Below are 24,973 nucleotides of genomic sequence, written 5' to 3'. Positions count from 1 at the left end.
TCTTGATATGATTTTAAACCAAGTTGTCAGGGGCTTTACTTTTATTTTATTTTATTTTTTTCCTCTTAATTCAATTCAATTCAATTCAAATGGGGTTTATTATCATGGTGAACAGCTGTTTACATTGCCAAAGCAAGTAATTAATTGAAATGTGGGATTTTAGAGTAGGAGGAAGTGCATCTCTGTCTCAACCTCACCTGTTGGACAGTAACAACATATTTTTCTTTTGGTTTCCATGATTTTTTTGTGTCTTCCTTTTTGAATTTTCAGTTTGTAGTGACTGAGCCTGTACTTGTTTAGGATCTGTCTCTGCTTTCTATCTCTGACAGAAGACCCTCTTTTTAGGGTCAGATAACATTGTCTCATTGTCAGGACTCAGGACAGATCGAAGCTAACACTGTTTTCTGCCATAAGAGAGGTTAAATAAATACAGGTAGTACTCACAGGTGAAATGTACGGCATGGTAAAGTCCCTTTCACTGATAGAAAATCATTCAATTGTGTATTTGACATTTTACACCCAGCGCATGTAATTCCCTCTGTGGCCGCTAGATGTCAGTGCGGCGCCACCCTGCAGCACTGAATGGGACAGGTTAAATCCCGCACCTTTTTCCACTTTCTTCTCTGTACCGTAACTGACGGCTGGAGCTCGTGATACACCCCGAAAAATACCCCCAAAAAAGTGACACAAAGAAACGGGACTCTTATCATCAAACACCAAAGAGCTGGTGCACAAAGAAAAACCCGGACTACCTGACTGAAAGGTTGGTGGAAGAAGAGGAGGAAAAAAAAGTGAGCGTCGTGGGAGGGAGGGCCACCTGTGACGGCAAATGAGTGAAGAGGAGGCTCCGAGTCAGTCCACTGTCAGTGCTGTGTGTCATTCAGTGGGTGTTTGTGTGTTTGAGAGTGTGCATTGGCGTTTAAAGTCCAGTTGGATTATCTTGAGCTGAAGGAAAAACGTACATTTCCTTCTCTTCGAGGAATTTGGACGTGATTTCAGGTAAGACACGCTGAACATTAACACGACCTTAGATACAGAAATAATGCCGTTAGTTGCTGTAGGAGTGAGTTTATCTTTATATTTTTTATAATGTGGTACCTGAATAGTATTTCTACATTGGTCCTACGGTGATAGCTGGTGTGGTAAAAATGATTATTAATCTCCCAAATGACAATTGTGCAATGGTCCTGTGAAGATTGAACAGTTTTTCCTGTCATATTTGTACAATATGACCTTAAGATATGGCAATAATTTGCGTTTTATTGTGGGATATGGCAGCCCAATCCAGACAGGTGTAATGTATCACCAGCTGAGGCAAGAACTGACACCATGAATGTGTGGGGAAAATTGGCTAATTGTTGTATTTAAAACACCCACTGACCCATTATGTGCCTGCCTGCTTAATTTTTACTGCATTACTGCGTTGTAACTCATCTTGAGGGGGGGCTGCATTGGTGTGTGAGTAAGCCTTAATCTTTCAATCCGTCAAATATCAACAGGGATTGTGGACGAAGTGGGCAACATGCAAAGTGAAACTGCAGCCTGTGATTTAAATGGAAAACACATGGCAGGATGCCAGCTGTACAGCTCTGATTAGAGTAAAGATCAGCTGTAAAAAAATAAAATAAAAACACTGATGATGTTGAAGGTGCTTAAAGGGAGCATGATTGATCTGTTTATGAGTAATCAACCGTCTCCTATCCAAGCTGATGGTCTTTGCAACTGTGATCTAATTATTAGGCACATAGAGAAACCCAGTGAGCCCACTTATCTACCTGTGCAGCCTTTAAATATTCATGATGTGGTGGTATGTTAAGAGGAAGGAAACACTTGTAAGATATGCAAAGATGTGGTCATTTAACACAAAGTATGATGTTGTTATGGAGATAGTGTCTTTGATGTTCTCCTGCTATTGTGTTTTTCCCCATTCTTCAAAGGGTAGGTTAACCGGTTTTTGACTCAAACCTTGATCAAATGTTGGTTTTGACCATTTATAATCAGGCTTTTATAATGACCTCACCAGTGCTTTCAGTTTTTTTTTCAGTAACTCAATATTCTGCTGCAGCCTCTCGTGGGATTTAGTCCAAAGGGGGGCAACCATGATAAATCTTTATGAAAACAGGGAGCTCAGAGTAAAGTCAGTATACTATAGACCATGATCTCTATCAGGATTTATTCTCCTGGCTACACTGCAAACATACTGTATGTCTGTGCAGAGTAACAAAAGTTTGTCCACATTCTTCGTGTAGTCTTCGTATATTTGCACTCTACTTACGTCATAATGTAGTTTTGTTTCTCTGCAGTGTATTTTTATCGTTTCTTCTGCAACATCTGTGTGTCTGTCTGTCCATGGAGTGGGATTCTTTCTTTCCTGCCCTTTCTGATATTTTTTCCATTTTTTCTTCACCAAATTCTCCAAACCAAATTCAGGATTTCAGGTTATATACTGTAAAAAGACTATTTAAAGACATGCCTGAAGTGACTGTAAGCCTCCTGTGTTCTTATATTATATTCGATTATTGGTTTTCAGGGTCTAAAACTTCTCTCTAGACTGTCAGAAACCATTAATTCTAGACTTTAGACTTTAGACTATTGCCACATTTGGACTAAACCCAGAGTTGCGGTAGAAGTGGAAAGATTCTCACAAACTAATACAAATAAGCTAAACAACATTCATACCAATAAAACACAGTTTTTGTCTGCATTGTCGGAGGAAGTCCAGCGTGAAAGGTCAGTTTATAGAGCACTGTGTAACATTCACAAAGTGACTGTGCACAGTATAAAGCTACAGAACAAATAGTTCTGTTCAGATGGCTTCCTTTTGTCTGTCTGTGAAACAAGAGTGTTTTAAAGCAGTCTGTCTCTCAGTTGAAGCAAAGCTCAATGGCTTTGACTGTAATCTTTTCTACCATTTGTCTCTCTCTCTCTCTCTCTCTCACACACACACACACACACACACACACACACACACACAGCCAACTCCAAAACAGAGAGAGTTTGGAGTCTTTTGGGACAATTGTTGTCTGTTGATGGAGCTGTCACCGCAGTGCTCCGATCTCTTCCATTCAGGCAGGTTTATAGACACTTTATAATTGCCTGATAAAATCCATTTCTGTGAATGAATGTCGTGGGACCGAGAGCTGGCAGCGAGATCAGGAGGAGGACAGATTACAAAGGTTAGGTCGCGAATGGTTGAGTCGCTGTGATTTCCTCTGGGTCAGCCTCATCTGATTTTCAACATGTCTCATTCTACATTTTCTCAAAGTTTTGACTGGTGTGCTCAGTGGCCAATTAACAATTTAAAGCTTCTGCATTCAAGGGGGTCCGGGGGTACTCAGAGCAAGTCAGGAGTAATGGATTTTAGATGACAGAGAATTGGGAATGTCATAATTACTGGCTCTTTTCTCTGCACTGCTGGACTCTCTGACAGTATTTTACCTCGTTGCTCGTTGCTCTCTCTCTCTCTCTCTCTCTCTCTCTCTCTCTCTCTCTCTCTCTCTCTCCCCTCTTTCATATTTGCTTTCTCTCTCTGTCATTTTCCTGCGAACATTTCAATCCGAATAGACTCCCCTTCCTCTTGGGATTATAAGACCACATCAGGACCACTGTGGCAGACTGACAGACTGACTGATTGAAAGGATTTAGACCCTGACAGTCCATTTGAGTGATTTGGCGTGCACGAGTCAGATAAATGACTTATAAAGAGCCCCTCAGTGCACCTCCTCTGCCGCCTTTTAAGAGGACTTTAGACATGGCCGGGAGGGTAATTGATACACCTTCACAGTGTTTGACAGGCCTCAGGAGAGGCGGCACATCCTGAGAGAGAATGTACGACCGAAATAATTGGTGTCCTCAAAGTATATTTGCTGTACTGGGAACAAAATATAGCAGTAAAAGTTGTTAATACTAGTGGAAAAAGTAGTATTTCCCAAACGACTACATTTCAGGAACTCATAAAAGTGGCCTTGCTTTCGCTGTGTTTTTAGGTTATTTCTCCACCTCCGGAAGACCATGAGGTGGTATAAGGTGGCATTTTGAAAGCATTTAGATTGATTTCCAACCTTCCAACCCACTGATTTAATTTCACTGCTGTAGAGTAGAAATATCCCTTTGCAGAGACCTGAAATCCACATCACTATGAAGATTTAGTTGACTTCACTTTCATCTCAAACTTCTTTTCTGTCAAAGTGATGAATTAGCCATTAGGGACGTTTTTTAAAACTCTTCCTTGCCGCTGTATTCTGAGAAAGTCTGATATTCGAGATTTAAGAGGGAGCTGCTGAAAAGTCATGTTTTTAATGCAAGAAACTAACAAATAATGATGATTTTTGTATCATATTGCAATTATTTGATTTATCCGTTAGCGTTGTGCACACATATCACATGTTTAGGACTATAATCATGTAACTTTCTGTAGTACTAGCAGTTCATGAAAGTCTTGTGGATACAGTGGGTAGTAAAATGTTATAATATTACAGTACTGTGATTCCATGTCTCACTGTTTCTGCCTGCTGTTAAAATCACAGTGAGTAGGGTGTCTCTCATATCCAGACCTGCATGCTGCTGTGTTTGTCCATTACATTATGCAGCGCTCAAGCAAGCCGTTGTCATGGTGTCAGCCCCGAGGGACTGCTGGGACTTTCTGTAAGAGTGCAGTCAAAAACACTTGTGCTAATGGCTTCACTTTTCTGCTCTTTTTTTGTTGCATCCACAATTACTCAAAATATTATCAGAATCACAATGTGGCCAAGTGCAATATGCAAATCACAGAAGCTACAAATAAAAGGTCAAATGTCTGACAAAACATAAAAACATGTGTTCTGCAGAGATGCCATGGCCTATAACTTGTGTTCTCCAAATTTAAGAAAACCTGTTTAATTGGTACAGACCCTCCCCTAAAAAAATGACATCATATAGTTTGATACCTTTATAGTTTTTTCTGTGAAAATTAAACTTGTGATGCAAGTTCCCACACTAATCCTAAATCATATCGCAATATCCGTCAAAATAATCGCAATATGATGTCTTTACCATATCGTGTATTTCTAATCCACACATGCAGTGAGTTTGAATAAATGTGTGTTTGTACATCTGTGTGTGTGTGTGTGTGTGTGTTTGCTCGTAATAGAAGGAACAAGCAAGCGCCCCGGACCTTAACATTCAGCTCTTTAGGGTGCTAGTGGCTCACTTAACAGAAAGAGCTAAAGAGTGTGACTGTTTACATTTGGAGTATTTAGAGAGAGAGAGAGAGAGAGAGAGAGTGTGTGTGTGTCTGTGTGTGTGTCTGTGTGTGTGTGTGTGTGTTTGAAAGAGACAAAGAAAGAGAGTAAGAGAAAGAGAGATGTCACCATTCCTCCAAATAAAGCTGGATAAGGTCGGTGATGCTACACAGTTAGTCTATTCTCAGTGTTGGTGTGTGCACTGGTGCATGTGATAGTGACACACACATACAAACACACACACACACACCATCTTTTCCCTCCCCTCTCACCATTTCTCCCTTCACTCTAGAAGAGGAGTCTTGTTCTGCCGGAACAACATTGGCATTCACCACACACACACACACACACACACACACACACACACGCACACACACACACCTTAGAGATGATCATGTTTCACAATCTTTCCCTATCTTGGATTTGGCCCCTTTCAGGTGCTTCTGCTGTTTAAACTGGTTTTACACCTTATCGTCCGGATTGCTCCACATTGCGTTTAATCCCCAAGTGTTTGCCCGTGATATCGGCACGTAGCTCTGTTTGACAGTCGTTGTTTGGTTAATGATATTTTTCAGTCATTGAGTTTAGACTTGGCAGCTGCTGCTCACACACTCTACAGACTGCAAGACTTTGCAACATGCAGAGCCAGCCCGGTTTCACTGAGCGTCAATGATCTACAAAAGCCTCCAATATTTTATTGAGCGAATGCACTTCGTGTCTCTTTCATATCTCTGATGTCATCCTTGTGAAACCCTCCACATATACTTGTTTAACGTGTTTGAACTGTGACTCTCAACCAGCTTTGTTCAACTTCTCCTCTGACTTTTTTAAGGTGGCATTTTCAGTCGCACTACCCACATTTTACCCAATTTTATGCTTCTTCGAGTGCAGACATGACTACTAACGCTATCTTTTGTGTATGTGTGTGTTTTATTTTCCCAGGTTTCTTGAGTCCTCTCTACAGCACGGTGAAAGAGGCTGCCTGCTTGCCTGCCTGCCAGTGTACGTGGGTGTGTGTGTGTGTGTGTGTGTGTGTGTGTGTGTGTGTGTGTGTGTGCAGGAGTGTATGTGAGTCGTAGGGGTGAATATGTTTGTGTGAGCGCCTCTGCATGCGTATACACCCTGGTCGAAGAGTGCGTGCCCCATGAGACGCTCGGCAGAGATGCAGGGAGCTCGAACCTCTGCGGTGCCGCTCCTGCTGCTGAGCTGCTGTGTGTGTGCAGCAGCCGGCTATCCGTTCAGAACGCCCCTGGACCTGGATGTGACTCCTCGCATCACGGTGTTGAGCAGCGGTAAGCATGGACACGAGCACACAGCGGATTTTGTTCTAAAATCAGTATGTTTTTAAAAAGTGTTTTGTGCATCAAAATCATCTGACCCTCAATCATAGAACTTAAATACCTTAGGAGGACTTATTTATTAATGCACTTCGGACCAACAGGTTTCTTTAAATGGAGAATATCTCCATTTGGAAAGAAACTTTCTATTTGCTCAGTCCGTTTTTTTTGTGGTGTTGCAGGTGACGCCTTGTTTCTCTTCATCTTGTTTTCAGTTTTCTTTATGTTCCTTCTCTCTGCTCTCTCCTAACACAGTTCTTTTCTCTTCTCAATCTTAACTCGCACACACACACACACACACACACACACACACACACACACACCTTGCCACTGGTAATCCTTACAGCTGCCTCTTCTGTAAACCATTTTTTCCCCCTCCCCTATCAAACTGTGATTATTTTTCATTTACCATGCGTGAGTGATGGTATGCAGCCTGAGGTGTTACAGAGACAGTGGCAGATGAATGAAGTGCTTACACTTGGATCCCTGCGGAGCATCCAGGGAGACTGACACCACTGTAGGTAGTTGAGAAGCACCGTAACCATGACAACTGTTGTAGTATGGCGCAAGACTGCCGTATACAGTATCTGGCTTGTGTGCATGTGTGGGCAAATGTGTGTGTGTCTCTTAAAAGATCTCCGTAAAGCTGTTATCTGATCCAGGACTTTATTTGTTGATACACAGACGTGTGAAAGAAATTTTCTCACGTCTCCGCTTTGACTTGCGGCCAAATTCGCTTTATAAGATCCCCTTGTTGAACAATATCCCTCCCCTCCCCTCCACTTTTTCTAAACAGTTGTCTTTCTCACAATACATCACCTACTTACACTCATTATCCATCTCTTTTTCCCCGTTACTCCTCTTGCTATGAACCTCTCTTGATACCTTTATCTCAGTTTCTGTAAATCATCTGTTGGCACTCAAGCCAGCCCACAGGTCCTCCTACACGACTCATCTCCTTGTCTGCTGCCCCGTCACTCTCTCATCCACCCACCCTCCTCTCCCATCCATCTTTTCTACCTTTGCACATAAGCTCTGTCTCTTTTGCTCAATTTTTTCTCCATTAGTTTGTACTTTTCATGGTTGCACTACCCTCTTTTAATTCCTCTACCTTGCCCTTACCTCTGGTCTTTGTTTCTTTAGCTTCCCTCCTTCTGATGAGAAGACTTCGATATGCAAACTTACTACTAATCCCTTTAATCTCTGTGTTTCTTAGCAACCTAAAGGCACCTGTGTGGGGTAGTTAAATCACACATGCATGCACCCAAGCTCAGTCAGCACACACACACACACACACACACACACACACACACACACACACACACCTGTCTTCTCTCTTCATTGCAACGTCACTTGTTTTCCCATAAAGAAGGCGGAAAAACATTTGCGGGAGGGAGGTCGTTGAAGGTTATTAATTTGACGAATTCCGGTGCGCAGTTTTGAGGAGCTGAAGGGCTAAAGGCTGGCAAAACGAGAGGAGAGAGAGAGAGAGAGAGAGAGAGAGAGAGAGAGTTTGTTCAAAAGAATGAAAACTGGAGCTGCATCTAAATACCTTTTCATCGCACACACTGATTTCAACCTGTCAAGTGGAGAATTGGCAACACTTTGACATCGGTTACAGTCGGTGAATTTAACTTTGTTTGTTCAGTACTGCCTGTCGGGCCCATTTGCATGTCAGAATACTCTGAACCGTAAACAGGCCTCACTCGGGTTTGTATGTACGGCTGTCACGTCACAGTCCAATGCCTAGAGGTTCAGCGAGTGTGCGTTGCGTTTGTGTGTATGTGTGTGTTCCTGAACACTGTGTTCTGTGCTGATCAGCTGAGGTCCCTGAGTGTTTGCTCAGTAAATAATATCATCTGGGCTTCTCCCGCTCCCTCTCTGACTCTTTTTCCTTCCCTATAGAATGAATCAAACATGCCTTTTCTCGCATAATCTTGTAAGCCGAGGCTAAAATGTGCTGTCATGTAGTCAATAAATCTCCCCTCTGCTGCGTCACACTCTCAGCCAGGTTGTTTTTAGTTACCTGTCTCCAGCTGTCAGGCATTGTGTGTCCTAACGCTCGGATTACACTGAGGAAACTTTGGCATTGTCTCTGACATAATGCATTGTCTTCACTCACAATGAGACTCTCATATCGCGTAGGAAAAGTTATTGTTCCAAAAATCCCATACAGGTAATAATCCTCTTCCTCCTGCTGAGAATGAGGGAGGAAAAGTAGACACCCGATCACCCAGGAGCAGTCTGGGCTGGGAATTGACTGCTGCTGCTGCTGCTGCTGCTGAAGTGAGCAGAGTGGATTGTGTTTTGCAGCATCTGATAGGAATCTTAATGACAGCGGACTTGATAACCATGCAGTCTTCAGGGGGAAGTGGATTGGCTGAGCATGCAGGAAGGCTGACACTTTTCTGTTTGGCCGTGCTACTTTACTCCTCAATGGGCACGAAAGGTGGCTTAAATGCTGCCAAAACAGCTGATGGTAAAATCTGCTCAGCATTAGTCACATCAGATATTTTAATTAGACATTACATTTTAACTTTGCGGTCATTTTATAGGACAACTGTTTGCCCATGTCAGTTGTCTTGTGAAGATATTGTGTGAGTTATAACATGCCTAGAGGTCCTCTGTGTCTGTGACTGTGTGTGTGTGTGTGTGTGTGTGTGTGTGTGTGTGTGTGTGTGTGTGTGTGTGTGTGTGTGTGTGTGTGTTGACAGTGGTGTCATGTTTACCCAAACTAAGTGGAGTCCTGAAAGATCATATGTTTAGAACTTACATAGCTCTCCCAAATCACATGACTGCGACGATTGACTTCATGACATTTCGACAAGAGTGTGTGTGTGTGTGTGTGTTTCTTTGCTGAGTGTTTGTATAAGTGAACCTCATTAGTATCTTGTCCTGTCAAACAGATGCATCCCAATATAGCCTGGAAAACTGGACGGAGGACAAAGCAAAGAAACTTCGAACCACAAAAAAAAAAAAAACACATTAAGTAGAAAGGGATCTTTGAAATCTGATGTTGTGTTGGGCCTCTTTTCATTATCTTCTTCTTCCTCATCAGAGCTGTGTAGGATAAGCATAATCCCATGGCTTTTACTGTCCATAGTGGAGTTGTAATTTCATTTCTGGTCAGTGCTATTATAGCATGCTATATATAACTGTGTATTAAACAGAGAAAAGCACAAAATCATCAATTATGTTTGTGATTCTGAAATTTCTGTTCTGTTTCTGTGAAGTCACACAAACAGATTTTCTGTGCAGCTCCAGTATAATGGAGTTTAACAGAAGACATTTTCTCTATCAGGCAAAAAAAATAATCTCAGATTCTAAAGCGAGTCCCTCAGAATCAAAGAGCAAGGCCCTCTTAGCACTTTCCACAGACGTTCGAAAATCATACAGCGAGAAATCTATCACAGAAGATGAAAAGATTTTTTATTTCTCTCTTTATTCTTACAATGTCAGGATTGATTGAAAAAGCTCTCACTCTTTTAACACGCCCCACCTTGATGGTAAAAACTTAATGCACATTTGTGGGCTTTCTAAAAGCATTCAAGGAGATGAGTTTGTGTACGACTATCCAACAGTGTGGATGTTTTCATTATATTTGTCTCCAATTATCACATAAAATCCACAGTAGAGTCTGTATGTGTGTGGATGTACACAATGCAATGATCAGATACTACAGAGGATCAGAAGTCAATTCATGGAGTAGTTGAGAAAATATGATTGAGAACAGAGGATGCTTTGCCCCTGAAAATTGTTGTTTGTTAACCCACATTTGTTCCCATAGAAACAGAGCTATAATCAATAGCAGCAGCATAATGAGTGTAGCCATACAAACGAATCAGGCTGTTTCTGAGGAAGTACAACAATAAAAGAAGGTTAGACTGGGTTGTCGTCATTGTTTTTGCCTCTACTTATGTTGAGTCATTTCTAAAATTTCACCAGTCCTCCATTGAAGTGCCAATTACTGCTGGATATCATATCGCTAATTCATCCACTAAAGGGCATGTGTGGCGTGTTGATGCCTGCGATTTATTTTTTTAAAGAACATTAGGAGCTGGTTTGCTAAATAGGTGTAGCAGAGGTAGTTAGGTTAGAAAAGGTCACCTTCATTAACAGCCAATCCTTCTCTCTCCTCTCCTCTCTTCTCCTCTCCTCTCCTACCTCAGGTCTCCAGGGCTGCAGGCGTTTCCAGTCCTCTGCAGTCAACTACAGCACCATGTTACTGGAGGCTGACAGTGAACGTCTCTACGTCGGGGCCCGGGGGGCTGCATACGCTCTCAATGCCTCCGACATCTCAGCCAGCTCTGCTCTCTCTGTGAGTTTTGTTTGTTTCGGTGTTGCTGCATGTTGTGTGCCTCAGCTGCCATATCTTTAACTCTGCCACGGCTTCATTTGCATTCCACAACGCAGGAACTTTTTTGAGGCAACAGTATTTCATTTTGAGGGAAAAGTATTTATTCCCCTGTCACCCCTTGTGTGCTTGTGTGTGTGTACTCACAATAACTCAGAGTTAAACCACAGGAGCATCTTGCTGCATAAACTTACATATTAATGAGAAAAAACGAAGTACTGTATCTTCTCACTGTAACTCTAAATAGATACAGAATTCATATTAATATCATCCACATATTGGAGCATGTTGACACAGAAATTGTTTCTAATTAATGCATTAATTAGCATACTATCTACCTTAACCCAGTGTTGCCAGTACTATTGAAGTTAAAACTTACAAGTTCTGCCAAATGCAGAATGTATAAATGTCTCATTTGTCATTTTGTACTCTTTTCTCTGTGTTTCAACCTGACATCTGTGGTATTTTTGGAAACCCTGGGATCTTTTGTATTAAGAATAAAGACTGTGGGTATGACAGTCCTTTCTGTTAGAGTTTGGGATGATTGTCCCAACTACGGGTCAGAATCTAATTAATATCGTAGATTAATAAACCTTGGTTGGTGATTATGTCAAATGCAATTTTTGATACTATTTACTATTCTGCTATTGCCATTAAATACATCTACACTTATTAGTTACTGCTCTAAATTGCTTATCTTTTCATTCAATCCATACATACATGTGCATTATGTCAAATTACATAATCCAGAAGAGCAGAACAGTCAGTATTTCGAAGACACAAATTTTCTTCAGTAAAAGTATAGTGAAGACATCTAATTTTTATAATAAGCACTGTTGTTGTGATTGAGTCTAGTCCTCAAACGACATAATAATGTCTTTGAAGTTAGAAGCTAAAACCCCTCTTTCATCTGTCACGCTACTGTGTTTGTTACTTAGTGACAACCTGATAAGCTGTTATGCTAATTATGTGTTATGTGTGTGACACTCCCTCGCAACCACTCCCTTGTCTCCTGCTGTAAATACAAATGTTTCAGTGTCAACTTTCTTTGCTACAGAAGAGTTTAAAAGAACAAGCAACACAGTAAATTCAGATGATGTGATGGCAAAATCCATAATATATGAATCATTAAAGCAAAAAAGAAATGACTCCATTTATCTCATGTCAGATCTGTGGTATTTTAAAATGTATGAAAGTCAGCGATATGAAATCATCCAACCTTCTCTCTCTGCCTTACTGTATGTTATGTGTGTATTAGATTGAGTGGGAGGCCTCCCCCGATCAAAAACGTCAGTGCCTGCTCAAGGGAAAAGACAATAAGGTAGGCATTTAGTTATTCTTTCTCCCTCAATCCTTTCTTTTCATCTTTTTGTATTTAGTTCTCGCCTATGTATTGATATTTGTTCCCTCACTGTAATATCTTTTCCTGCTTTCTCCTCCCCTCCCAGACGGAGTGTTTCAATCACATCCGCTTCCTCCAGAGGTTCAATTCGACTCATTTCTACATGTGTGGGACTCATGCTTTCAGACCGCTCTGTGCATATATAGTATGTAAATGCAAAACAGATCTTCCAGTTCTGTTAAATACATTTTATTCTGTGCATGTTGCATTTACTGAATAAATGTAGATACGAACATGCATTATGTATTATGTACAACTCTCTCTGTCTCTTATCTTCCTCTCTTTACCTAAATGTCCTGTATAGGAGGAGGAGAGGTTTGTGATGTCATCTCAGCCTGAAGAGGGCAGAGACAAATGTCCCTACGGGCCGACAACGGGCTACACTGCCCTCATCATCGGTAAGCTCTTCAACTAATTTCCAGAGTTTTGCTAAAAGACGGAAGAAGCTAATAATTTGTTTTCCTCCAGACCAGCAGATGTATACAGCTACCCAGTATGAGTTTAGGAGCTTTCCAGATATCCGCCGCAACTCTCCGTCTCCCACACTGAAGACAGAAGATGCCCCCACACGCTGGCTGAATGGTGAGTTAATCTCCGGGAATGAGAAAAGCCCTTTAGCATGTAAGGTTGGCCAAGTCTTAGCTCAACCTGCGAATATCAAGTTTTAGCCTCCATGTCACCGAACATCTACTCTCCTGAAGTAGCCACAGCAACTGAAACACTGACTCTTCATCACGCCAGTGGATCAATAATGCATTATTTTACTTTCCTTACATCAGCTACTGATTGCTCCACTAATTCTCAGAGCTTTATATCTTAGTTTTACATGCACGGACAATTCTGTTTTTAGTCCCAGTCTGTCAGTCCAACGCTTTGGTCCAGACTAAAATGCATGCATTATCATAAAATTTGGTACACACACTTACGTTCCCGTCATAGATGAATTGCAATAATTTCACCAAATAGAGACTCCATGGATGTAAGAATTGTCAATAGTTAATACTTCATAAGGCGGAGAGAGATTTTGTTGATTTATTTATCAAGAAGAAAAAAACGCAGTATGAGTCAGTACATCTTTTTCTCCCTCATACAGAGGCAGACTTCGTGGGCTCTGCGCTGGTGAGGGACAGTTTGGGCAGCAGCACCGGCGATGATGACAAGATCTATTTCTTCTTCACTGAGAAGAGCCAGGAGCAGACGACAACCTACAGCCATAGCAGGGTGGCACGAGTGGCTCGGGTTTGTAAGGTGAGTTTAAAAAAATGCGGGATAAGATTTGCAACTGGGAGTGAAGCTTTGCATCAGACTCATTGAGTGAAGTCTTGGTTGATGATAAAAGAAGGTAATATAATAGATGAGGGGCTGGATGGGGAATGTATTTGTAATAAGGTCCCAGTGTGATTAGAGGAGCAGCTGATGAATGGGTTGCAGAGTCAGTGTGGATCAGTGTGAGAGGGATGGATGACTGCCGTGGAGAGACAGACCGTTTAGCATCCTCTGCTGCCTAAAATGTGAATGATTTACTTTACTTGTTCCTGTTAGTCCCAGGAAGGGGTTAAGAATAGTGAGAGCCGAATGTACAGTGTAATATCCTTCTTGTTCTCTCCGGTGGCACCTTAAAATGAAGTCAGCTCAAAAGTTCTCTCCTTGAAAGCTTTGCAGCATATTTGTTTTTCATCTTAATAGAAATGCCTTGCAGCGGCATGTGTGACATTTGCAATTTGCCACTGGCTGAATACATTTAAAAGCTAAAATGAAAGAGCAAGATGATGCCAGTTGCTGCATTTCCAAAAGAATCGTGGCCTTGAATCAAACCTGTCAAGACATATTCAACTTTTAGGAGGGCTGCAGTCTGCTGAGGGATAAAAACACACACACTCAAACACAAACCTGTACAATGGGGACCTATGGGAAGCCATAACCTTATTCAATGCATTGTTATTGCTTTCCCTTGCCATCTGTTGCGCTCTTTAGGAGGTTCACTTCCCCTTGTGTGCCACCTTGAGCCAAGTGTTTTGCAATTTATCCAGGCCTTACCTCATATGAGCCTCTCTACTCCCTCCTCCTGCTCTGCTTCTCCTTTTTCCTCCATCTTTCTCACCTCAGGGGGACAGGGGAGGCCGGTTAACTCTTCAGAAACGCTGGACGTCCTTCCTCAAGGCCAGGCTGACATGTTCTCTGCACGAGTACGACTTCCACTTCAACATGCTGCGCAGTGTGTTCCTCATGCCTGGGCGCACGCCGCAGGACACACTCTTCTACGGCATCTTTGGCCTGGAGTGGTGAGTGTCTGTCAAGGTTTCTGGCTGATGGGGACTTTGAGGATGCAAATGCAAATGAGTGAGGCAAAGATGAAAGGCAAGAATCGATAGACTGAGACAAAATGACGAGATGAAACATAGGGGTGAGACAAAGGGATGTGAAAAAAATAATTTTGCAGCAGTCTGCCGAGATAATATTAATTAAAAATGGAGATTTAGATGGACTTAAAAGAAGTTCAAGTTGTAATCGTTAAGATTTCAGTCCTGGTTGATTTGGCGACACCTGCCATTAATGTCGCAACAGGAAGTGCGGTTTAATAATAGAGCAAACACTCACTGAGCAGGTAGTTTGTCAGAAATACAACAGAGGGGCAACTGGTGAATCTGTTTACAGTGCAGTCAAACAAACTCATGTTGTTTAAGTAAAGACGTAGGTCAAAAATTATTGCTACCGTGATCTGATTTCAAGGTGCACTTGAGTAGTGTCCCCACAGTAGTTTCCCCACACATCAGCAAGGCTGCACAAACAAATTCCAGCTATTAATAGTATAAAAAATGGGGTTTGGTTTCAGCTATAAAGGCCCTTTGTAGAAACTAGTTTCCACTTTTCTGTGTGGCTCATTCACTGCCAGGATTTATCGGCTGAAAAGTGGATTTTAAGCCAAAGCAAAATGTTTTGTGGTGAGGAAAGCATTGACAAAAAATGATCTTCAGCATTTTTGTTGTTTTGGGATGTGACTGTCTCCTCTTTAGCTCCACCTTCCCTGTCTCTTAACTCAACTCCTGATATACCTTTCTGAAACCATTTTGTAGTTTTTTCCTCTTTCTCTCCTACTCTTCTCAGTATGACTTCTAATCAGCTTCATAGTGTCTCAGACAGTGCTCATTCCCTGCGCTTTCCTCCCATTTGTCTCTCTTTGTCTTCTCAGCTAGGAGAGTCACTGATCTACTGTACTTCTACTGCTGTCCCTATGGCAACACTGGGTTTACTGCTGTTATTGTTCGCAGCCTGTGCTCTGGTCTTTTTCTCACTCTGTGTGTGTGTGTGTGCGTGTTTCTGTCTTTAGGAAAAACGTGAAGGCGTCTGCGGTGTGTCGGTTTTCTCTGTCTGACATCCAAGAGGCATTTCAAGGACCCTACATGGAGAACCAGGACTCCGGCTCTAAGTGGAAGGAATACACTGGAAAGATCCCTGAACCACGACCTGGAACGGTAAACACATATGCACACATACATGCACTGCTGCCCTCTGAGGTCTCTTAAACATAAGATGAAGCACAGAAGAAGGAAAAAATGTCTCCCTCCTTTTTGGCCTCCAAGGATTCACAACATGAAACCCCAACAGAGATCAGATAAAACTGATCCAAAGTAAAAGTGTGTTAAGAGAGGAAGCAGTGGAGAAGATGTAGGGAAAACGATAGAGAGCTTGAGACGCAGCCTCCAGGATGAGGCTCAAAACACAACTAGCTCATGTCACTGAAACCCATTTCCGTGGCGATTAACTCCAGCCTGGCGACAATGGCTTAGTTTGGCAGCCAGGGCCGTGCCATCATTAGCGGGAGCAGACATTATCCACTGTAGTGTCACTTCAACACTTTGTAGGACTTAATTTTAACGTTGCTATTAAACGGGAGGGAGAAACGGTCAAGGGTTCTAACTTGGGTGCGTGAAAGCCTCTTAGAGGAGTTGGATGCAGTCATTTGAAAAGGACAAAGAGAGAAGGGAAGTTGTTCCCTTAGTCAGGTGCAGAGAGAGCTGAGTCGCCGGCATATCAGCACAAGCCGGCTGCTGAACTCACACAGATTAATTGTTGTCCAAGTGGAAAGTTGCATTTTCCGCAGACACAATCTTTCACACACTCGCGTTTTCTTTTTGATCCCTTCATTTTCCCTGCAGACCATTGCGCTAAGCCTCGTGAAATCCTCTCTGCCTTACACCATCCGTCTGTATTTACAGAGAACTATTACAAATGAGCCAAAAATGTCTCTCCTATCTCTGCAGCCCACATCGTACCTTTACCGTTTCTTGCTCATCATCGCTCCTCTCATTGCTCTCTTTGGCTTCTTTCCTGCAGTGTATAACTGATGCTCTGAGGGCCAGGGGCATAAACGTCTCCACCTCCCTGCCTGATGATGTGCTGGACTTTGTCAGGCGGCATCCTCTGATGTCCCAGCAGGTTCAACCTTCAGACAGACGCCCCCTTTTGTTCAGGAGGACCACGGATTACACACACATGGCTGTACAGATGATCCAAGGCTTAGATGGACAAAAATACCATGTGTTATACATGGGCACAGGTATGTATGAATGATGCCATGTATTAACTGTGCAATCTGTTACAGGAATAGTCAACATTTTGGAAGATGTGCTTATGTACTTTCTTGCAAAAAGTTGTTACATTAAATACTGAAAGAAATAAAATTAAATGGCTGCCTAAAAAGGAGGAAACAATCTAAAGCACAGAAATGCAGGTCCTTTCATTTAAATGTTTCTCCTCTTTGTATGTGGCAGATGAAGGCTGGTTGCACAAAGCTGTAGAAGTCGAGGGTCAGCTGCACATTATCGAGGAGCTTCAAATCTTTGAGGAACCACAGCCTGTTAACAATCTACTGATATCTGCAAAACAGGTAGCGGGTCCAACCGTCACATTTACCACATTTAAGGAGTAACCTTTGTCCTACAGCATTTAAATCCTCTTTCCCCCCTCCAGATGAGTGTGTATGTGGGCTCTCCATCAGGCGTGGTGCAGCTTCCACTCTCTAACTGTCGCAGATACGCTTCCTGCTACGACTGCATCTTTGCCAGGGACCCTCACTGCGCCTGGAATGGAGCCCAGTGCGTGGACGTAATGACACATGTAGACAGGTGGGTGCTGTAAGGCGTATGCGATTGGATCAGGTGATTAAAGTGCTGCAGGTGGCCTTTTGTGTGTTTGATTTGACCAGCTTCAAGTATCACAGTGCCCTGTCACAGTGTCAGCTCCTTGCACTGTTGCGTAATCACAACGCTGGCAGAAACTTGATGCTGGCTGTGATAGTAAACATGGCATGCAGCTGTGTACTTACTGTTTACTTATTAATCTGGACGGATTAACTTACTCAGTAAAATGTTGTTATTGAGGTAATAACTGATACGAGATATATTAATAGAGCAGAATAGAGCAGGAAATAGAAACATAAAGAAATATAACTCTCAGTAGATGTACCAACTATATTCTTTTTTAATGTTACAGCAAGTAAGTGTTTATTCCTTGCACTAATATGCTTATGGTTTCTTCTTCTTCACAGATCCGCTTTAATCCAGGACATCCAGCATGGCAGGAAGGGATGTGAGAACACACAAGAAGGTATGCAGAAATCTCATCTGCTGCTAGGTTCTTCTGCTGCTTAAAAAGAAAGAAAGTTGCAACGAATGATGAAAGGGAGATTGAAAATAGAGAATGTTAGGAAGGACTTAAAAGATGCATAGTTGTCATCAGATGGCATGAAGGCCTCTTTGAAAGTTGATTATGCACACTGCGTTGGCAAAATCCTCTCCTCCCTTCTTTAATCACATTTTTGCCATCTCTGGAGAGAAATCTGTTTGATATTCAAGGCAGGCAAATGCCTTCTCTCACTTCACTATTTCAATCTGATAAAATGTAGCATCTTCTGCTCTCCCGTTGTTCTCTCTCTGTACAAGGTAATATGATGGCGGGAATTAAAAGATATGTAGTTGGAGTTCATGCCTCAGTAACTTTGGACAACCTTTGATAAATTTAGTAGCTGTTAAACAATTAATATTCAGAATAAGTCAGTGGCTAAGTTGGAAGTTTTTCCTGTAAACTAAATGTGAAAGTAGACTTTCTGACTGTGTTAACGTGTGTTTCAGACATTGTTGTGCGGAGCCGCGCTGTGCGGGTGGGGGATGATGTGCTGCTGCAGTGTGAGCTCAGCTCCAATCTGGCGACACCTCTTTGGACTCAAGATGGCAGCGAGCTGCAGGGTTACGGCCTCAACTCTGGCTTCAGAACCGGCACTGATGGCCTACTGATTATCGAGGCCCGGCAGGACCAGAGCGGGCTGTACACCTGCTACGCGGTTGAGAACAGTATCAAGGTCGCCATCATTACCTACAACATCACCATCCGTATGGACCTGCCTCCTCCCCCACCTGTTGAGCCAACTGAAGACTTTTACACCCTGCCGACACCCACTGAGCATCCCTCCTCCGAGAGGCCTCTGCCGCCACCCCCAGCCCCTGTCCTCCCCCACTCAGAGCTGCTCTCCACCAGGAACATGGAGGCCATGTACCTGTCCCTCATCACCATCCTCGGAGGCCTGTGTGTGGTCCTCACCGTGGTCCTCGTCTATGTGGGCTTCTGCCTGCGAGTAGGCCACAGAGGGAAGTACTCGCTACGCGCCGCAGCTGCTGCCTACCCGAACAGTAAGAGGCACAATAAGAACAGAAAACAGCACAGAAACTCCTCCCAGATGGAGCTGAAGACAATCTCCAGCCACTGTAACGGCAACGGCGTTTGTAATGGAGTTTCAAAGCAGCGTAACGGCGGCATCCAGGACGGGGGCTTCCTCCAGATCGTCCCCGGTGAGGCTTACCCATCACCTAATAAGGAGCCTCCTCCCCCAGCCCCTCCTCTCCCACCAACTCCCCAACTTCCCTCCCCTGAGTGTGACTTCCCCAACGGGCTCTCGGCCACGCTGCCCAGCGTCCTGAGGAGGATGAATGGCAACAGCTACGTGCTGCTGAGGCAGAGCGACTCTGAAAACACTTCATCGAGTTGCTACTCCTTCGCCGAGGAGCTCAACAGAATCTTAGAGAAGAGGAAACACACTCAGCTGCTGCCCAGGCCGGACGAGAGCTCTGTTTAGAAAGATGTAGATGCTCCCCCTATGGTGGGAGGACTGCTGTGTTCATACCTGGTGCTGAAGTGCCTGTCATTTGACTCATTATTGTTGAGGACTAAAGCAATGAAAGAGTCTTATCTACATTATTTACTTTGGATTTTATTTACAAGTCCGGCCTGAAACATTCCTGCTCTTTGAACCTTTGATTAATTCCCAAATTTCCCAAACAAATAACAAGTGAGAATGAGAAATGCCAGTGAAGGAGTGACCGTGTAATCTACCTCACCTCAATACTGCCCAGAAGGACGTGTGCAGTCAGTCTGCAGTCTGATCCGAGTATCAGGGCTGAGATCTCAGCCGCAGAAAGACCTTTGATCCACAAAGCACAAAGCGGGACACGCAGACTGCAATGAGGAGCCGAGCCCCATGGGAATATAAATACATGTGAAGACTTCTGCTGTGTGGCGGCCATATTTGGCTTGATTTCAACTGGAGGGCAGCTAGCCAAAGTTTGTTTGCACTGATAAGTGCACAGATGGCCTATGCATTTTTAAAACATGACATTCACACATTATAAATATTGAGGGAGGTGGATGTGAGCGAGGGAATTTGGTGTGCAGTGTTTTCACTTTTAATTCTGACTTAACCAATTGCAATAACCAATACAAAATAATATACATTAACTCATGACAGCACATAACACTTAACACTAGCCATCATTAAGAAATGGTGAACTAATCATTATTTAATATTACTGTTAACCATAATTTGGAGTAATTGAAGATTTTATATGATTCATTAATAACTTAATGAATGACAATATTAAAAAGTGAAACTATCATGTATATGTGGTGTTAAAATAACAAAAAAATCAAATCATTAACCCCAACAATTAACAATTTGTTTGTAACTACATAATATAGAGGTAAACTTTTAATTATTATTAAAATATTTGCAAAAACAAATAAGCATCACTGTACTTAGAGACCTAATTTACAGTTGCAGCTGAGGCTCACAATCATAAATGATTAAAACTTGCCTTGTTATGTGAAGCCTTATGTTGGCCATTAAACAGAAATGGGTCCACATTAAATATATATATATATATAACATTCACAAGATACTGAAGAATAAACAATAAAATAGTGTTATTTAACCTTTACATGATGGATGAAATATTAAATAGTGGTTATTTCACCAAGTGTTATAGACAATTATATGACAGTATTATTGAATTGAATGCACTTTAAATTACAAGTTTTAAAGCGCCTCTGGAAAGTTAAAGGACGTTTTTGTGGAATTTGACTCTGCAACCTGTCACGGCGCAGCGGGCCAGAGGACATTTTTGATTGGCCGTTTCTCAGTTTGAAGAGCTGCAGCAGTGGAGGCTGCATCTGTGTCTGCTGGACCTTGTTTGACACAAGTGGATTAGAAGGAAAACATTGACTGTGTCTCAGCTGAGCCTGAATCCACCCTGCATGAGACTATAACACAGAATGACAGACTGTGGGGCACAGCGTTCGCCGAAAGCATCTGAGGTAAATCATTTTTGTATCTTACCAACACATCTCCTGCACAGGCACTCTGCCAAACAAGCACTTAAAGGAATAAATCATGGAATTAGATTGCATGGTCAGTGCACCCGTGTTTTAAAGACTGGATACATACGGAACGCTGAGAGCACAATGTTATCTTACAGTTTACTGAATTTAAATCCATTTGCATGATAACAGTTTGTTGATCAGATCTGCTGGGCTCTTTATAATTTGTGTAATAGTTTCGGTTCAGAGATGCCCAAATGAAAACATCTGCCTTAGACTGATTCACCCAAGTGTATCATTTCAAACAAAGTTACAGTTACATTTGTGAGAGGAGCCTAGCCATGAAAGACATTAATATCAACACAATCATTTCTAGAAAGCAGGGTGACAGGAGCATCATGCTTGACATTCTTGAGCCCTTATTTCTTTAGCAGTTTTATATGTACAAAGAAAACCAAGATAAAATTTTATCACAGCTTTATCTAGTTTGGTCATTATCATTCAGTATCACGCTGTTTATTTTCCTCATCAGTGTCCTCTTGCTGTATCTCACTGTCAGAGGGCAGTGTTAATTAAACACACGTCTTATGACAAGTCTGACCTTACTGCAGAATGAGGGAGAGAAGAGTCAGAGATCTCCCCAGAGATATACAGTATGAAGCACTCTGAAGCTTCCCAATTATTTTCTCATACCCACAGGCTCAGACTGTGGATTTGTATTTTATTACTGTATGTGAAAATAGAACCTGTCAAGTATACACCATATGCTTATGTGCACATAAAGCCGAGCAAATTCACACACCTCCGTAGATGATCCTGTGGCGCAACGGCACATTCGATCGATTCTAACAAGTCTGCCATGTCGGGGCGTGAGATGCCGCACGTACCGCTGTGGCTCGTTTGAAGAGCTAAGCTTTCCAGTCAGTGTCACTGATCAAAGGCATGAAAGGAGAAGGACGTAGCTGCACACTTTGCACATTAAAATACTTCATTAAAGCCTTTTGACCTCATTTTAAAGACAACGTGAGCACATGGGGTTGTATTAGTCAAGATTTCATTCCATACGCCTGCAGAAACTCTTAAAATCTGTGTTGCTAATATGTAAATACCTTGAGCTGTGTTTAAAAAGCCCAGGCCACATATAGTCAGGTCTGACGCTGTAATTGCCTATAAAAAAAAAACACCCAGAAGTGAAGCTACAATGGAGACACATTGCTGGCACCTACTGTACGCCTGAATATTTCTTCCCCTCTGTCTCTCTGTCTCTCTCATTTTTGCAGGTCTGATGAGCACAGGTCAGTTTGAATTTCTCTTAATTTAATTCCCGGGATACTATCTCCCAACCAGAATCAGATGGCAGGAGATGGCACCGGCTGCAAAGACGTTCTTTTAATGAGCAGTGAAATGAAACTCGCCATCATTAGTGGACGGCAGAGCCAGAAGAGAAAGAGAGGCTGGTTAAGGGCTAACAGCGAGAGAGTGTCTGCACCTACAGCTCTGCTTCCCCACAACTGGAATGAAAATTGTTGTCTGCACTGTCTCACAGAGCAATGTTTGTTCTTCAGACTGTGACTCTTTGTGTGCAGAGAGCGTCCTTGTCCTCTGTTTGATGCAAACTTGTTAGACCAAACTCAATGTATAATGACCTTTTTCTCACACTTGCTGCATGAATTATTTTTCAACACTGCTGTGTTTTTTTTTTTCTTTAAGTCAAGGAAACAACAACATCCCATTTTAATGAAAAGTGCCACGGTTGATGTTTAAAAAAAATGCTTTGTGAGCCTATTTTACTGTAAAACCAGAAGAAAAATATTTAAAAAAAAGGAGCATATTTATTTTGTAATTTTGTACATTGTGTTTTGGAAGTTATTGTTAATGTTGCTGTTCAAGTGCCACTTGTGAAACACCATCCTGACAAATAGGAGGGTCACAAGTTGCCTGTGTTGCACAAAGTGTGATAAATAGGTGCATGGTAGCCAAAAGCATGCAGAGGCTATACCAGCACCACACACTTTAATATTATTAGCCTACTAATGGGAGGGGAATTACGCTAATTACCATTCCCTAAAATCTATTTATTAGGAATCATTCAGCTTTTCTGTCACTGTAATTTCCACATATTAGTTTTGATCTCTTTTTGCATGTTACACCATGCTTGTGCACACAGCAAATCAAATTATTTTATCAAACTAACACAATAACAGGGCAGTGGGTTCCTTCACATTTCAGTCATAATGAGTTCAAATAAAACTTTGTACTTCAACCTCTTCCTCTCCTCATCATTGCTTGTGTTTATTTACAGTTTGCCTCTCACATTTCATAAAGACAGGTAGAAGAAACTGGTGTGTTGTATCTAATAGGAGGCAGAGCGGAGGAGGTGTCAGGAGGCGTCTGCATTGTTCCTGGAAGCAGGCCTGAGTTCCTACAGCACAGCCTGGGGTTGTAAAACAGCACAGCACACAGTGGTACGGAAAATGTTCCTGGGAGGTTGACGGATAGGAGTGTCTAGGGACAGAGATGTTGACAAAACCCACACATACAGTACATGTCCTGTGTCCTGTGAAGGTATTTTAAGAGAAAGCTTTACCTCAACTGATGCAGCTTTTAGGAAAGAGCAGCCGTTCTTACTTTCAATCTGAGTCACTTGAACTGATCTTTCATAAATGCCACAGAGAATATACAACACTCATGTTTTTTTACATCATCCATATGACCTTTTCTCATGTTCCTGGGTGAGAGGGCAACACCCAGCTTTCAGACAAAAACTCTGTTGTTATAGTATATTACTGGCAGCACAACAACACAGCCATAAATAGGACAGCCGTGTCATTCGCACAGAGACGAACGCAGCCAAAGGGCGATTTGATTTGAGGTGCCAGGTACCTGCAGTGCGTGCAGCTTGACATGTGATTAACAAACTGTCATGGTTGCTGTGTTATTTACGTAATGCTGCCTCGGTTTAATCAGGGTCAACTCGAAGAGCTCGCTCTGCTGCTTGAGTGGCAGTTTGGGATATTTTTGTTTCAGGCACTGAGATTAAATAAGATGCTGCTGCTTTGATGAGATGTGTGCCAATATCTGCACCATCTAAATCAACCACATTACACAACATTACCGCCTTAATTTGCATGATTTGATGATGATTGTGACAGTGTAGGTGCGGTGTAGGTGTTGATGATTTATGTTTCCCAGAGGATGAGTCATGATGGTGACTTTTCTTCTAGTTCCACCACAAGGTTCACATTTGTTATTTTATGTGAGATATCTCAGCAACTATTGGATTTATCTCCTTAAAATTTAGGCTACTTAATTATTATCACTTTGGTGATACCTTAACTTTTTCCATCTAGTGCCATCATCATGTCAAAATGGATGGAACTTGGAAAACAGATGTTAACAGCTGTAGCCTACTTTATAGTGCTAATTACCAATTATTAGCATGCTGACATGCTCAACTAAGATGGTGATGATGGTTAACCATCCACTTGATTAGCACCCGCAATTTGGCATTGTCATTGTCTTGTTTTGTGGATGAATATATCTAAAAGTAGTAGACAACCCGTGACAAGAGGATTTTGTTCTGCACGAGCCAAAATAGTTAGGAACTACTGTTATAGAATTGGGAAATTTTGGTGGAAAAGGGATTTAGGCTAGTTTATTTTATTTTTGTCCTTGGTTGGGATAAGGTGAAGGAAGTGAGATAGCTGTAAAGGTCTGCATGAGACGTTAAACTTTGGGCAAAAACTCCCATGAGCTCATTTTGGTTCAATTTATTTCAGTTCAATACAAATGTATCATTATAACCTACTTGCATACAATAAAACATAGCCTTGTCACTCCAAGATACTGCAACCATCTAAAAAATAATGTAGGCTACTACACTATATAAAGTATAGACTACAAAAATAACAGTAAAAGTTCAGTGTAAAAGGATTTAAGAGGAAATTAATTAAAGTCAACACTGCTGTATACGCTGGAAACATACTGTACAACAGACATAGTGACTTTGTAAAGA

The 24,973-nt window shown here is 42.1% G+C and overlaps 1 protein-coding gene across 1 annotated transcript; it reads left to right on the top strand.

Moving 5' to 3' along the window:
* The first annotated feature begins 643 nt into the window (after positions 1-643).
* sema4ga (sema domain, immunoglobulin domain (Ig), transmembrane domain (TM) and short cytoplasmic domain, (semaphorin) 4Ga) lies at positions 644-23,221 on the top strand. The gene is made up of 16 exons (XM_051428091.1): positions 644-999; positions 6,162-6,511; positions 10,726-10,874; positions 12,169-12,231; positions 12,359-12,457; positions 12,617-12,710; positions 12,781-12,894; positions 13,406-13,560; positions 14,419-14,594; positions 15,641-15,785; positions 16,648-16,870; positions 17,085-17,200; positions 17,284-17,438; positions 17,861-17,919; positions 18,444-20,955; positions 22,239-23,221. The coding sequence occupies exons 2-15, from the start codon at positions 6,364-6,366 to the stop codon at positions 19,439-19,441; spliced, it is 2,694 nt and encodes an 897-aa protein (XP_051284051.1). The 5' UTR covers positions 644-999; positions 6,162-6,363; the 3' UTR covers positions 19,442-20,955; positions 22,239-23,221.
* Positions 23,222-24,973: the final 1,752 nt, after the last annotated feature.

Source organism: Dicentrarchus labrax, unplaced genomic scaffold (genome assembly GCF_905237075.1).
Source record: "Dicentrarchus labrax unplaced genomic scaffold, dlabrax2021, whole genome shotgun sequence".
In the NCBI taxonomy this organism is placed as follows: Eukaryota; Metazoa; Chordata; class Actinopteri; family Moronidae; genus Dicentrarchus; species Dicentrarchus labrax.
This window is presented reverse-complemented; position numbering and strand designations above follow the sequence as displayed.

What these genes read in the sequence shown, in the direction of transcription:
- sema4ga (XM_051428091.1), top strand. Translation starts at nt 6,364, where the DNA reads ATGAGACGCTCGGCAGAGATGCAGGGAGCTCGAACCTCTGCGGTGCCG. An exon ending in TCAAGGGAAAAGACAATAAG is followed by an intron (nt 12,232 to 12,358) that starts GTAGGCATTTAG and finishes CTCCCCTCCCAG; the next exon opens with ACGGAGTGTTTCAATCACAT. An exon ending in TGTGTTATACATGGGCACAG is followed by an intron (nt 16,871 to 17,084) that starts GTATGTATGAAT and finishes TGTATGTGGCAG; the next exon opens with ATGAAGGCTGGTTGCACAAA.